Source organism: Pleurodeles waltl, chromosome 9 (genome assembly GCF_031143425.1).
Source record: "Pleurodeles waltl isolate 20211129_DDA chromosome 9, aPleWal1.hap1.20221129, whole genome shotgun sequence".
Lineage (NCBI taxonomy): Eukaryota > Metazoa > Chordata > Amphibia > Caudata > Salamandridae > Pleurodeles > Pleurodeles waltl.
This window is the reverse complement of record NC_090448.1, coordinates 306,251,743-306,268,853: the sequence shown is the minus strand read 5'-3', so window position 1 is coordinate 306,268,853 and position 17,111 is coordinate 306,251,743. Positions and strand designations below refer to the sequence as shown.

Genomic DNA, 17,111 nt, shown 5'->3' with positions numbered 1-17,111 from the left:
TCGATCTGGGGAAGCCCTAAGGGGGGATAAAGACACTAAACTAATAAAGTGGCTTCCAACCTGTGACCTGGAGGGTCCTGGAGGGGGGGGGCAGGGGCCTTGAATACTTAGAAAATTAATTTACATTAACAGATTAATAAAGTGTATATAAATAAAGTGGCTAAATGTACAACTGAACATTTTAAAACATACTGTAAATGTCAAAGAATATGAAATTGGAGGCTAAAAATTTAATTAGTATCTTCAGATTGATTTGTGGGAGCAGTGCAGGTGCATCAAACAGAATATATTATGGATGATGTGTGGCTTCAATTGAATTTAGAAAAGGTCCAACCTTCCGATTAAAAGTAAAAATGTTTTTTATTTATTTATATTTGTTTGCATATTAAATAAAATGCTATCATTTTTGTATGTGTTTGATGGGATGCTTGTTTCTGTATTTTTTGTCTATTTTTTTATGGTTCAAATCATCGACCATGTTTAGGCCGGGGTCCCCGCTTACAGTAATGACTCAGTGGGTGGCCCCTCGATTCCAATAATGATTCAATAGGGGTATCTGTTTCCCATAATGATAAAGTGGGGGTCCACAGAATTCCAAAGGTTGGAAAACACTGATCTAACAGGCTAATACTTGTGTTTAAGACAGACCAATTAAAAGTAGCCCAAGTGGCACTGTAAATTTAGGTCTGCGCAGGAGCGGTTTAGGTACAAGAGAGCCTTCGCGTTTACCTCAGTTACCTCTTCTTCGGTACATTCCCCAATAGTGGCATGATATAAACAACAGAAAATGGTAACACCAATGAAGGTACGGAGATAACCACATCCTAAGTCTTGTTTACAGCAAGATGCCCTATTATAGTAACAAATGGCACTTAACAAGCGCCAGGCTACCATAAGAGAATGGAGTTGCCTGATGGAGATGCCAGACTACTTTGACATGCAAGGCTACTGAAAGAGACTAAATTTGCAAGCTATCTTTAAATATGTTTATTGTTTAAAACAACTGGAATTGTGTAAGCCCAATTTCAGTGAGCAAACATTGTTTGGGGTATGCGAGTATTTTACAAGAAATGAGGGATATCGACTTTGTTCATTCACAGAGGTATTTGAAGCAACGTGGAGATACCTATATTCAAATGAACATCTGTAAAGGGCCATGAGAATGGACCAAAAATAAATGGTCACACACTTAACAGGAAGGGCTTGGTAGTTCATTCTTGACACAGGGAGTATTGCCAAGAAAGAAACCTAGCATTGATTCTGGTGAAACGCTGCATAAAGAAGACGTGAGAATCGCCTGCGGCACCGTCACTACATAATCGGCAAACCGCGCTGAGCACATGGGCTGCGACCAAACTAGCAGACCAGAGGAAGTTGCGCACTGGCAGAAGGGGATAGGATCTGCTACTTAGGTGGAATTTATTTTTGGAGAAGCTGGATAAACACTTGGATGACCGGCCTTGTGAGGCAACTGGAACCCGAAACATATTAAATGACACAGCAAGTACACTGCTCGCCACACTGAAACACTACATACCTGCGGACATTTGGAGAGGCATATTTGAGGGGAGAAACTGGGACAGAACATGGTCCATCTGGACTGACAAGGATGGGGCCACATTGATCCAGAAGGGGGACAATTAGGGGGATCAGACGCTACAAGGGGAGGGCAAGGATTGGAAAAGTGCAATACTAAGCACACCCAAGATTATATTGTTGTTTGTAGGTGTTATTTGATGTTATCATGTATATTGAGCTATGCTATTGTACCCGAGTCCTCCTCTCACCCGTTGCTGTGGGGCATTGTTGTTGTACACGATCTGTGGATAAGCTTTGTACTTGGAAAATGAATATTAATTAAAAAAAAATCAGGAAGGGCTTGGTAATCAGTCACACTGACACTTCGGGATTGTTAGGGAATAAAATATTCCATTCACCGATTCCCATCTTAATGGGAAAGTGATATCCCCTCTCCTCTTTCAAACATGCAGCATCATGTATGTGCCTAGACCCAAAGGGGGACAGTCAGCACTTTGCAGTGTCACATCAATCATTTGATGCATATTTATCGGGTGTAGAAGCTGGCCAAAAATATCTAACATCCACTGCCCAACCACTATTCCCTCAATGCTAATATCTGAATAAGCTAAAAATCCTATATTGATTGGTTTCCCAAAAGCCTAACTGAAGTGGCCCCAAAACACATATACATTAGGCATAATGTATGTAACAGTAGCACTGTTAAATTAAATAAACCACATTTCTGATAACCATATTTATTATAGAAGTACAATTCTTTATTAACTTCTTTCAAATTCTTTAAAATAAATACTTACATTGGGATAAGAAGGGTGTTTTCTCAAAGCTTGGTAAAGTTTCTTCTGGAAAACCGCTTGATCGAGCCCTAAATGTGCAAGAAAATATATAATAAGGGGGAGAAAAGAACAATTAATTTCTATAGCAAGTAGAGAAATTATAACTAAGAAAGTAAATCAAATCTGCACATAAGAATTAAGGCAAAGCTAAAAACAACAGCAAATTGGCATGTACAGTCAAAGAGAAGTTAGATTGTATATTGTAAACCAATAGAAATGAGCAATGAAAAGGTTCATATTATAGCACTGGGAATTCCTAGCACAAGAAAACAGGTTAATTGTGACCCACAGCTGCCTATGATACTGGCAACAACTTGTACAAAACATTCACAAACTGGACAATCACAGTTTTGCAATTCCCCATATTTAATTCTGTAGCTACACGAGTCACACTATCCATAAGTCATGAAAATCCACTTTGGTTTTTTGCCACAAAAAGTATTTAGGTGACAGAATATGGTATATAGCTGATTTACTTACAAGACTGGAGGGACAGGCTGAGGTGAACTGTACCCACCAATTTGTCGTTAGCTTTGTCTACATATAACAATCACAGGACTCTTTTCTTGATGTCAAGATAAGTTAAACTCACCTAAGACTTGAGTATTCTACGTCACCCCATTTCTGTATTTTAATATTAGAAATGTTTTTGAAATGTGTCACTCTATATCTGATAGTATGCTGAGATGAACTGAGCTGTGTCTCCCATAGTTGTGCTTTTCATTTGCCTTGTTTCTATATATCTGGATGTATTTTTGTGCATATTTTTTTCCTTCCCTGCTATATGGGCTCAGATTACTAGCGCACTACGTTTCATGCACTGACATTTTGTTTAAAGACATGGCATACTCACAATAGCCCACATGTTTTGCTATCATAGAATAGATTCAGCTGGAGCCAATTTACTCATTATAGGTGCCCTGACTGCCCACATTCATTTGATTTCTCTTACACCTGGGAGACCTGAACACGTTCTTCTGAGGATGCTTTGGCAATAGCATTTGAAGGGGGAATGGGTGGTGGTATTGTTCATACATAAGTCAGATTGTTTGGTACGTAGCTTAAACAGTAAGATGAAAAGGCTAGGTTACACAAATGTAGCCTTCATGGTGTCTAAACCATAGTTTTTTTATGTATTTAATATATATATATATATATGTATATATATATATATATATATATATAACATTACACACACACACACATTTGGGTGAATACTGCTTTTTGAATAAATTTGAGATTATGTAAATAGTTATGAAAGACAGTAATTTTCTTTTTTCTGATACTGAAGAGGAAGAATTGATAAAAAACAACCTATATTCTTTTCCTTGATGCTTATGTTTTAAAGTTCATGGTTTAACATACTGGTTCGAATGCCTGTATAATTAATTAAACTTGACCCTTACCTGCTGGTGGTAGCAGGCTTCGCACATTACCTTCTGAAGGTGCACCTTCTTTTGGAGAATGTAACTGCAGCCAGCTAAATTTAGACTTCAATTAAAACAAGTAAATCTTCTTTACATCCAAACAGGCATTCTCAGAAGGTCCCAGAGACTTATTTACAATTGATTTCCAACTGTCGGTATTCTAATTAGCAGTTTTCAGCTTCCCAAAGATACTGACACCAAGTCAGTCCTTTGACCCTCATGTTTGGTGATAGAATACAAGGCCAAGAAATTAATTAGTGTTTTGGAGACTGCACAAAAAGATGATGATAATTGTGATATAATTGTTTCACACAATGATAACTGCAATGATTCCAGTACTTTTAGTATTGTGGCTACCGGCTCTCAACCACTCAAAGATAATGCCACATAGTAAGCCCTTTAACCCTCATGTCTGGAGTTAGAATGCAAGATTTTTTTTTACCTAGTGCTGTTCAGGAAAATGCACAAAATTAGGATTATAATAATTGTAATCCCACTGATTCGGATAAGGATAATGGAGTGATTCTAATACTCTCTGCTAGCTAGGTCCTGACCCTCTGAACATAAAATATGCCCAATGCCCATCCTTAAAGACAGGAATGTCGTTAAACAAGTGTAAGTTGTTCCAAAAGTCAATGTTAACCCTATGTTTGATCCCTCTCTTATTGAGCACCTCAAATCCACAGCTTTTCCTGCATTTGATCCTAGAATGATTACCTTTTACAATAAAAGTGGGAGGATAACCTGTGGCCTAAAGTTTAGGGTGTAAGAATCTCAGTGTGGAAGTTATGAGTTTGAGTCCTGGCATCTCCATGGTCATGGGTCTGTTTCATTAGGAAGAGTTTCACAGTTCAGTGAAACAAGTAAAAGGGTATTTTGTTTCTGTGACCAAACGAATGGTATTGAGAGGGGTAGTGTCTCCATCAGGACACATTTTTAGATAAACTGCATCCACTTACTAGAACTCACAGGACCAGCCAAGGAGTATAGGGATTCAGTAGACAGTCTTGTAGAAATGGCTCAATGAACTTTGTGGTTTGCCGGACAATGCCAATGTGGCGGATTTGCTGAAACAACAGGCTTGCTGATTAAGATAGACTACACGTTGTGTGAACAAGCTCAGAGATGAGGTCCAGGAACTCAGTGTGAGAAGAGTTGGCAGGGGTTTTCCTCACTAAAAGATGTTCTGATAAAGCCAACAGGTCTAGTAACTGTTGCTCCAACCATTATCATTTCAGTAACTTATTTTAACAGAACCCGTGTGGTGGCCAGATTACCAATCCAATGACATTGACACACCATATTTCCTCAAAGAAGAACAGACCAATATTTTCTTCTACAACATAAGACAAGCAGACCTTTTTCTCAAGGTCAGCATCATATTTTATCCCTTTCTGTTATATGGTTGTAAAATCTGTTATCTCAAATTTTTTAAGCAATTTCCGAGAATCCCTGGGTTTTTTAAACTGTACAGAGTTTTTCAAATTGTTTTATCTCCTTTGTTTCAAGGTCTATTATAAGAATAATTAATTTATGTTTAGAAGAATCTGTGTTCACAAAGAATACAGGAAAGTTCCTTTCCAAGGGAACCAGAGAAGACACTTATCTCCATCCCAAAGGTTTTGCAACCAAAATGGAAAAATCTAAAAAAGCCTGTCACTTCGCAATGGAGGTCAATGTTCATCTTAGTGATGTGCTTATTCCAGGCGGAGGATGATGAAGCTAAATCATAAACACCTCTATGTTCAAATTTGCATGGAACAAAGGAGGTTCCATAAATTTCATTAGTACACCAGGGTTTACCAATTTACTTCTCACCTTTTTTATTCTGGTCTTCTGCAAAACGTTTCACAAAGTTTCTCTGCGGAATCCAAATAGGACATTTTACAACTTCCACTCCAACATAACTTTAAATAAGCATATTGTCACACACCCTTGCATTTCTCAGGCAATTGGTCAGAAAAGTAGGTTTTTTTTGCAGAGCCTATTTAAGCCATATTTCCGTGGTCCCTTCTTTTTCATGTATACTAAAGCCTCAAGATCAGACATTTATGGAAGGGTCTCTTTAAAATACCCTTAGGCAAAAATAATCAAACAGATGACATGGTGGCAAGAATATTTATTTGATTAGAATGGACGTACCATCTTTTCCCTACCGTGGGCCTAATTAGGAGCTCTGCGGGCGGTTCAAACTGTCCGCCGACCTCCTGACGGGTAGGTTGCCTCCACACTAGCTACCAACCCGCAGGACAAATTAAGAATTTCCCCCTGGGCTGGTGGGCGGAAACTGCGGTTTCAAACCACCAGCCTAGCAGGAAACAGGCGGCAGCACTGTCGCCGGCTCATAATCGAGCCAGTAACAATGCTGCTGACACAGGGTGCACCAGTATCTTCACAATGTTCACGGTCTGCACAGCAGACAGAAACACATTGCGATGGTGCTGGGCAGGGGGTTCCCTGCAGTCCCCATGCCAAGTGCATGGGCAGTGCAAAGCCCCCGTGGGCCCCTGCACCTGTTCTCCGCCAGCCTTTTCATGGCAGTAAGACCGCCATGAACAGGCTGGAGGAGAACAAGGCAGCGCAGCACCGCACTGGCTGATTGCGATCCCCGCCAACGCCAGCCAGTCGGGATCATGGATCCCAGTGGTCTGGGCGGTCTAACCACCAAGGTCTTAATGTGGCGGTCGGACAGCCACATCAACGGTGGTTGTGACTGACACCATGAGGTTGGTGGTCTCAAGACCGCCACCCTCGTAATGAGGCCCCTAGCCTTAGTCACATGATCTATCAAGGAATTGTCAACACACATCTATTGTTTAGATCATTTGTAGGCTAATTTGGTATTCAATTTCACCAGGGACAAGAGCATTTCTACACACTTTTGCAAACTGACAATACATCCAGTACAGCAACCATTTGGGAAATGCCAAGTCTAAACACCTGTTTGGGTTGACAACAGTATTTCAACTGGGACAGAATTTAACCCATCATTCAGTTGGGGGCAGGCTGGCATGCCAGATAGCTTCTACACCCAGAAGTTTTCCAAATTAAAATGTATTCAGGTTCAATTACTTAAAATCATTACATGACAAGTCATGAACAGATCAATTACAATAAAATAATTAAAAATCACTTCAGCATTAATTTATTTTCCACCAATATTAAAAAATGTACAAAACAAGCGTTTAAAATAGGGTCCTCCGGATTTAAAACCAGTAGTTTTCCAAAAACCGAATGCCAAAGAAATTTTTCTTGCAATATTGGTGAGATTTAAAATTTTCCATGTTTTGTCATAATTTTCAAGTGCCAGGTTCAGATTCTAGGACATAGGGTCTCATCATGAGTCTGGCTGTCTTGAGACCGGCAGAAGCATGGTTGCGGTCGGACCGCTGCAGTCGTGGTGGTCCGACCATCACATTATGACCGTGGCAGGGCCACCACGGTCTGGCCGCCAACACAGCCAGGCTGCTGCCAGCCAGCAGCTTGGCAGTCCCTGTGGTTGAAATCCACCAGGGCAGCGTCGCAAGCAGCACTGGCCTGGGGATTACGAGTCCCCATACCGCCAGCCTTTCCATGGCGATTACACCAGCATGGAAAGGTTGGCAGATGGGGGTGTCCGGGGGCTCCTGCACTTGGCATGGGCATGGACAGCCCCGTGGTGCATTCCACTGCCTGAATTACAGGCAGTAGAATGCGCTGTGGGTGCTGCTGCACCCGCCGCAACACCACAATGGCGCTGGCTCCATTAGGAGCTGGTGTCAATATTAAGGTGCTGTTCATCGCAGGTCCGGCGGGCAGAACGCCGGCCCTGCGGTGCACTCTTAATAGGGCCGGCTGTGTTCAGGCCATGGAGGAAAATGTTTGGCGGGTGGCCTCCAGCGCCCACCAAACTCATAAAAAGGCCTATAATACCTAAGCGGTTCTAATCTCCCCACTCTGGAAGCTGAGGCCTAGTTCCCATTGTTTCTCGAGATGGCCATAGGTATTCCTGCACTGCTTTTATTTCTAGGTCACCTCTTCCAAGATCCCCATAGCAAGAGTCACAATCTGATCTTCTAATCTACAGCTGATTTCTTCAAAACTTTTCTAGTATTTTTGGTCACCAACAGGCTTTTTAAACTTCGCCTGCTACCCTCATAAAATCTGAATGAATGAATGAATGATGGGATTTGTTGAGCATGTATCTACTTGGAAAGAGTGCCCCAGCATTATGTGGCGAGTAGGACAGAGAAAGGAATGCTGAGAGGCTAAAGTGTGAAAAGCCAAGTCTTAAGTTTCTTTCTAAGAGGCTCCTCACATTTAATTTGTTGCAATTCTACTGAGAGCTTATTCCAGGCCTGTGGTCCAAAGAGGAAAAAGGATCTGCCTCCTGCTTTTGTTAGGCGGACCCTAGGTGTTATGGCCAAATGGCCGCAGGACTAAAGCAGGTTTATCTTGGGTGAGTAGTGGGGTATCCTGGATGACAGATAACCCTGGCCAGAATGATTCATTGTTCTGTGCATTAGGAGAAGGGCCTTAAATGATAAGAATTACTGACTGCAGATTTTAAAACATCCTCTCCTCATTTGCAAATCCTTTTAAAAAAAAAAAAAAAAAAATAAGAAAAAGACATGTTCCTGTATCTTCCCCTGCTTTTGCCAGTTGGGCAAAGGGTTGGTCTTTCGCTGAAAAAGATACAAACATTTTTGGGGCTCTGTCTAGTACTACAGGAGACATGGATCCAGAGCCCTTTTGCCCAAACAATGGCAGAGGACATTCTTAGATTTGCTGATTGGTCCAGAGTATCAACATCCAGGACATCTTATTACTAACTGGTGGATAAAGCAGTAGTGGGCTTTAAATAGGCATCATACTAGCCCTTGGTTCTGCAATAAAATGCAGATTTTCCATGCTAGAAAAGAGAACGAGAGTCCTGATTTTATTAAGGACATGTAGGCAGATATTATCCCTTAACTATCTATATCTTATCAGATGTTTGGTCTCACTGTCATTACGTTTTCTATACTACAAATGATCTTGATTATTTCTTTAACCTTCAATTACTACAATTGCTGGCTCTTCGTCTTCATTTCAAGAGGGCACATTTAAGCCTTGTGGCTATTCCTGACATGTCGTCTGGGAATTCTAAATGAGCTGTTTAATTGGGCCTATCTGATTTATTCTGATTATGGTCTTCACTTTCATTCCTAGAGTTTTACTTAACTTCATATTAAGAAAAGAGGCTCTTACTTCCTGGAGACTGCTATATATTGACGAAGCTCATGACTGACTGGTAGTTTCACTTCCCCCTCATAAACCATGATGAACTGGAGAACGCCTCAACAACGGTTTAATAAATTATATGGCTATGTGTTGAGTAATGGGCTCAACAGAAGATGGATTTAGGTAAGTTGCCATGTATGAGCTTGTGAATTAGAATCCCAAATTGTGAAAATTAGCTAGAGAACTTCCTTCCTAAGGAAAGAAAAGTAGCAATTCTCGGCCTTCATACTAAGTAAAGTTTAGCTCATCAGCAGAGGGCAAATTAAATACAGTAGTGTCAGAACTTTTATTTCAGGATGACAAGCGATTACATTGGGAAACTGTTTTATATACTCTATGATTTAGATATCGATTATCTTAACTCATGAAAGTTTAGATTTGCTAAATGAGTTTGCAACTCTTTTTAAAGGCGTGAAGAGAAAATGAACATACAGATTGGCAAAGTCAATAATTAATTTATCCAGTCACCTATAGACAGATTGATATAAATGGAGGAGAGGATAAGGAGGTATACAGGAGGCCTGTTATAAACACCTTCCAAAAGAGGGAGGGGGTAAAGTAGGATGCAAGAGCAAAGGGAGTGGAGAAAAGGAGTACTGTAACCTTGCTTAGAGAAGCAGATGTGGGTGCAAGAGCACAAGGAAGTTGTAATAAGATTAGGGCCCTGCATTTTTAGAGGGAAGACATTTGGAATGTTAGACTCAGTATTCCAGGACTTCAGTTCCTAATTAAGGACGGAGATGTAGGAGGACAGCTCAGGAATGCGAGATTCAAGCCAAATAAGTTTGTATTCCTTCAATTATATGGGTTTGGTGGAGTTTATCCATTATTTCATCCTCCATGTGTGATGAACTGAACAGTATTTGCATTAGATAATATTAAATGATAACATAGCCCTCCAAGAAAACTCCTTATTCCCCCACACATGTAGATTTTTTCTATTTCAAGCAAAAGATCCTTTACTAGTAGTGATGGCCACCATTAATTGAGGAAACAAAGGCAAAAGGTCAAAATGTTTAATAGGGTTTGTGCAAAAAAATTTCAGTCATAGCATGCAAAAGCACTTTCAGTCACGCTCCCTCAATCTGAGAAGTAAATATGCAAAACAATATTTCTGAACTTTTTCTTCTCATCACAACCTTGAGACACTCCATGCACAACAGCTCTGGCTTGCTTTACACCTCGTAAGGTATCAGTGCTACATGTCTGTACAAACGGCAGCTGAGCACTATAAGAATATCTCCAAGTATACAGAACTGGTCCTGTGTGCAGGAAGATGTTCGATATTCTGATGACAGATGCCATTAAAACCCAGTAAAAAGGAAACATGTTAGCTGTTGGTTGAGTAGTCACATGAAGCTACTGGCAGATGAGGATCAAAGGCAATCTGTTCTCCGTTTGTGGTTTGGTAGTTTGCAACTGCAGGATCCTCTCTTCTGAATTAACTTATCAAAGTTGATTTGTAGACGCAGGTCATTGTAGCCCTCTATCGTTTTCAACTCCTGCATCTCATTGTATCACACGTTAGTGTACATTAACCAATAAGTATGGTAGACCTAGATGCCTGTATGATTAAGGGAAGATGCCACTCCTGCCAAGCACTGGGAACCGCATGTGAGGTTTATTTGAAGCCAAAGAGCAGGACTGTGTACTCGTAGATTCACATTTTCTATCTTTCCTTATGATCGTGTGTCAGAAAACTCTGATTAACAAGGGAGTTCTGTCGCATATCACTGTATTCCCAATGAGGGATTTGCAGATACATAACACCTGCTCGCTGAGTTGGATTTAATGTATTTTTCCCCTAACGGTGTACTAAAATCTCAAGGCTTCGCATCATTGTGTAACACTGTTTCAAAAACATGGACACATCTTTCAGAAATCGAGCAGTTTGGTGCCTAATTTAGGTAAGTCCAATAATAGTTTTGGGGCCCAGAAAAGTCTAATGACTCTAGGTACTGATGTGTTCCTGTCTGATTCTTCAAACTAGTTCTGGACATAATTGGTACTCTCTTACGTTACATTACAAATATATGAATATTCATGTTCTACTGCCAGGGAAAGGTACTTTGCTGCATTGGAAATACAATGAACAAAGTCATAAGAGGAGTGATTGAATTAACTTCAGCCACTGGCGACTGGCTGGCTGCATTCTAGTTTATTGTTCTTCAATCTCTGTGCAACTGAAGACTGAGACCAGTCATATGCAAATCTACCTTGAAGCTGCCCTGATGCTACCCTGCCGGGCAGTTTGAGCTAGACTATTCCTTTTGGACTGCGACCAAAGCTGAATTGCGTGCAGCTGGTCTCTGTATTGAATGGAGCAGTGGGTGGAAAACTATATACTGGAATATACCCGAATGTCTGGCACAGATTGCAATTTATTTAGGAAGTGCTACCATCAATTTGTAGTTTGTTACATGGGAAATGTAGCTCTGAGTTTTAATTGAAAAAAGATAAAAACACAATATCAAATTTACAACAGATCCCATTTAAAAAAAAATAATTTGAGTCTATATTTTATTACGACCAATTCTGTGTCATGGGACCCCTGCAACAAAACCCAAGCAGGTCATTTAATCTGCCCTTCTTTTATTGGACACAAAAACATTTTTGAGAAGGTTTATTTGAAGTTTCTTTAAAGCCTCAGGAAGGTTTGGATTTTTGTCTGAATGCATCACACGAGTTCAAAGCACATTATCACTGGCCACAACAATGACCTCTTAGAAGTAAATTCTGTCAGGCTGAATTTGCTGTTTTCATCCAGCTTTGAGAAAGCCGAATTGTTTCAACAAGAAATAAGTGATATGATGTGGCCAGTAAACAACCACCCTCTTTGACAAACCCAAAGAATTTCAGCCAATGGAGATCAACCAGAAAAGCTAAGGACGAATCAGAGGAAGAGACTTTAAGTTCCACAGAAATAAATAAATATAGTGGCAATCTGCGGATCATCTACCAGTACAAGCACTAAAGCACGTTCAGAGTTCACTCAACTGCTATGTTGACTGGAGGAACTAGAGCAGCAGCGAAAAGCACTCAGAAGTATGCAGATTTTACTGGAGAGAAGGAACAGCCACGGTGAGAGACTAATAAACAACAGTGAGGCCCAAGCTTGCCTCAGATTAATCCACAGGACAATTATCATGTAAAAACCTTTCATGTACTAACCTCTAACCCGTGATACTAACACTCGTCAACAAGAAACAACTGAAATGGGCCTTCTCTTGGAAAATGATCAAGGGAGCTAAAAATGAAATGGAATCTTGTGCCCTGTGGGGCATTTTCAATCCTGAAAGGCTACTGAACCACCCAAAAAATCCATTAATGAACATCAGGCCTACTGCTGAGAAGCAGATCAAGAAAACCAAGTCAGTCGTGAAATGTAAAAAAAAAAACTTTTCAAGGAAGGAGATAATTCAGAAGTCTACTTCTCCAGGAAAACAAACTCACTTGTCTCATTTGGTGCCATGCAGTGAGGTGCAAGTTACAGCAGCATTCTCCTTATATAAGCGCTCTATAGTAGGGTCTCATATAATTTCAGGATTTGTTTTCTAGCAAGGCTCTAGTTATGCAACATTTCTTATTATTCTGGACTCTGAACATATTAATGATCCATTTATGTCAAATCTATGACTATTCATAGGCTCCACATAACAGTGGCTCTTTTATGTATGGGCATTGTAGATGCCAGCTTATTGAGCATTGTAGGGGTATTAACATGCAAGTATTCTCATTGTGCTGGGCGTCCGATTACAGATCTATTCACCCAGTTAGGTCAGTGACAATGGGGAGGAGTAGTAAACTCCATTCACTGAAACATTGGGTTTCTGTGCAATTTATTCTTCACATATCATTATGCAATAAATGATACAGTCAAGTGCAAACATCGCAAGGTGCATAAAGTACACAGCACGTGATAAATGTTTACAATTTTACACATATACAGAACCAACTCAGGGTGTCATGATACTGGATGTAATACTTATTTAAAGCCTATTATTCGAGCCAGAGTTTGACACAACTACACAAGTAACAATACCAACAATGTTTTGACGTTTCAACAGTAGTGAATTAAAGTTTCTGATCTCTTCGGGATGCCATCCTTCTTGTCACCTGTAATTTAGGAAACAGAGCCCTTAGCCCCTAATCCACTCTAACTGCACAAAATGATAGTCCTCATCTACCACATACCTCAGCTGAAGACTGATACCTCTAAATCGAGTCAGTCAGTCACATCACCATGTCTTATTTCTGGAGCAGATCTGTAAATATTCCACAAAGTCTCCCTTAGAGAGATATATATATATATCTATATATATATATATTATATAACACGGACACTGGTTCATTGGGTCAGTGCCCTGGGTTTTCCCATGCATTAACAGCAGTGTAGGTTTACAGGGCTTTTCGTTTAGGAATTTGAGGATAAGACAATATATTGGCCAGAGAATCTATACAAAAACAACATAAGTGTTTGGCGTTGATATACAGATGATGTGTTCATGGAATAACATGGACAATGAGTGAGTACAGCTAGGCAATCAAAGTACTGATTAATTATCTTGCTCTCCTGAAAGCACAGAGATGGTAATCTATTTACAAAATTATACCGCAAGCCAACAGATAGGAATTCTTTGGCTCTATTTAGAAGCTCCCATCCAAGGACGCTGAGAAACAATCTTCCCTTTGGACAGTTTCTACATATAAACAGAAGCTGTAGAAACAACGAGGACTACTTCAATGAAGTCTCTGTGTTAAGGGTGAAAGATTTGTTGATGCCTAGAAAAACACTAATTAAAGTGGAATGTTTGATTATGGTATCCACCTTTAACCCTGCCAGCAATCAGATACAGAAGATAGTAAAACGCTACTGGATTTTTTTCTTAGAGGACATCAGTAAACACAGTCCTTTATTTACTGTTAAAAACAAAAAGAACATTAGAGGATATATGATAAGGGCACATATGGAGCAGCCACAGACTGAAACCATCACCCAACAGTAGGGAATGACACCCGTTATATGCCATTACAAATGTGACAACTGCCAATCATGTAGATTTTTACAACACTAAGGTTCTGGAGGTAGGCAATAACATTTTCAGATTGACAGCACACTCAAATATGAATGTGTCATATGTTATTAAGTGTTAAATAGGAATGTGATATATGCTATTAAGTGTCTCTGTAATACACTTTACATAGGCCAACTACCAAAATGGTAAAACAGTGTGTCTGCCAACATCAGAGCAGGATCCAGTGTAGGGTTGAAGGGGCTCTTCTTGTCAACACTACCAGGAGTTTGGACAAGATTGTGATGAAATTAAATGGCAAATGTTTGAAGTACAACAGGATTCAAGTAGTGGCAACAACACCATGCTGATGAGTAGTGAAAGTTGAAGGATAGACTGCCTGAAGACAACAGAACTGGGTTTAAATGATGAAGACAAACTAACAAATGCATTGACACTGACTTGGCTAGGTGTCCTCTAGCTACTAGATTTTATGTACTGAATGTGTACAGTTGGACCGTATTGAAATAAGCATAGGAATGACTGACCATGTCATTGAAGGTGACTGAGGAACAAATTATATAAATTTAGATATTGTATTGCCACGATCCTTACTGCATTTGTTCCACACACAATTTTCTTTAAGGATGTGGGACCACATGTGACTGTAAAAGATTGATTAAACTTCAGATCTATAATAATTATTAATGTGATTCTTTCTACACACATCTTCGGAACGGATTGTGAGTTCACAAATTGGACTGTAACATACACAAGTCTGCTTGTTTTCACTAGAGTACGCAGCTGTGTAACAGTTAATGCGCTGTTTTTTTCTAATAGTGAAAGTGCTGAATGTATACAAAATTTTTAAGATGATATTGATATTATTACTTTACCCAGGTACATGTTACACAGATGCTCAGACCATACAGGTTTTCAAAAGTATGTAAATGAGTTTCAATGCTGGTGCACCAACCCACCCCAAGTTAGTGGCAGTGCTCAGCATTCTAGTGTTTCCCTAGCAGAAGGAGAGGAATAATATCAAACAAAGGTGTGTGGGTGAATCTTACCATGCATCCCTTGAAAGAGCTTTTGGATATGCTGTATAACCGCTTTGACTGAGGCTTGCAAGTAAACTTAGTCTTTGCAAAACACCGTGCTTGAGGTGAGAGCAAGGACTATATATAGCTTCTATCGCAGCACTTTGTTGTAATGCCTAAATCAGCAATTTTCACTAAACACATCTACAAGTTTTGATTTGTATTTTAGGAGATGCACCTTGGCTACTTTATGGACTCTTAGGTAACAAATTTACTGTTTATATACTTTAGCATGATTAGGGAAGGAATTCTCCAAGTCCCTAGGAAATATGAGTCCCTCCACTCTTGGACAATAACGCAACTTTTATGATTTTGTAAAGCTCTTCATCAGCAATAGGGAAGGGAAGTACAGCAAACATTGGGCTCGTGTTGGACGTGTACAGTCTAACTCTATATGCACATATGTGGACTTGGTTTATGTCCATAAGCCTATGAACCTACCTTACTGTAAATGCATGCGAACACTCAAGGCACTGATCCAAAAAAACAAGCTCACTTGTTCCACAAAGACTTGCATGCTTACCTGGACACTATTGGCCACATGATGGGAATAGGTAGGGTTCGATATATCTCTCTAAGGCAGCTTCTCTGGAATATTTGCAGATCCGTGCAAGAAATAAGACATGATTTTGTGGACAGACTATTTAGAAGCATCAATCTCCAATCGAGGTATGTGGTAGATTAGACTCTGGCTATCAATTAATGCATTTAAGGTGAGCTAGAGGCTAAGGACCTGCTTTTCTAACCTAAACGCGGTTGGCATTGTCCTGAAGTAATCTACACCTTCATTCCATTGAAATGTTGACACAGTCTTGTGGTTGCCACGTGTGTCAAACTATGACTAAAGTGGTTGACTTTGAATGAGAACGGTGTACAATACCATGACACCCTGAGTTAGTTCTGTATATGTAAAATTGTAAGTATTTATCACGCACCAAGCACTTTTTGCACCTTGCACTATCTGCCCTCGGCTGTTTCATTTACTGCATCATAATATGTAAAGAATACATTTCATCTGAAAATTGGAGGTGCAATGTTTCACTGAATGTTTGTTGACCTACTCCATCCCAACGTGACTGACCTAATTGGGCGAGTAGATGTATGAAGCTGGGTCTGTATATACTATATCAAAATGAGATATACTGTACACAGAGTCCAGGGGTTCCCCCAAGAGGCTTGACAGAGGCAATAATAGATAATACTAAAGCTCTATTTGTGGTAGTGTGGTCGAGCAGTTAGGCGTATCAGAGGGTAGTGTTAAGCATTTGTTGTACACACATAGACAATAAGAGAAACACACACTCAATGACTTAACTCCAGACCAAGAGGTTTATACATAGAAAAATATGATTTTGTTACTTTATTACTAGAACCACAAGATTCTGATCAGAAATGATTACTGTTGCAGGTAAGTACTCAACACAGATATCAAAGTAAACTTTAGTCAAGTAATAGATAGAGTATCTATCTATTTTAAAAGTGGACGCAGTTCATTTTCAGAACAGTTCCTGGGGGAAGAAAATAAAGTCGTTTTAGAGGTAAGTACACAACTTACAGTTCCAGTCTCCGGGTTATAGGTAGTCCACCGTTGTGGGTTCAAGTCAACCCCAAACAACCACCATCAGCAAACACGGGGCCAGCCGGGTGCAGAGGTCAAAGTTGAGCAATTGTAACATGGGCTCCTATGGAGACAGGGGGTACTTGGAATTCGTTCTGCCAGCAGGTAAGTACCTGCGGCTCAGAGGGCAGGCCAGGGGGGATTAGAGAAGTACTGGAGGGGCCCCAAGTAGGCACCAATCACATACCCTCAGCAGCACTGGGGTGGCCGAATGAAGGGTGCAAACAGGGCGTCGGGTTTCCAATTAAACCCTTTGATGGGACCCCGGGGGTCACTCAAGCGCTGCAGGCAAGGGCCGGGAAGGGGTGGGGGGGTGG

The 17,111-nt window shown here is 40.3% G+C and overlaps 1 protein-coding gene across 1 annotated transcript in view; it reads right to left on the bottom strand.

The window, feature by feature from the left end:
- Nucleotides 1-17,111, bottom strand: part of FANCD2 (FA complementation group D2) — a 1,182,674-nt gene that overhangs the window by 1,117,166 nt on the left and 48,397 nt on the right. The window contains exon 4 of the mRNA XM_069206781.1: nt 2,337-2,404. Coding sequence (XP_069062882.1) covers nt 2,337-2,404 — 68 coding nt within the window. The remainder of the gene's footprint in view (nt 1-2,336; nt 2,405-17,111) is intronic.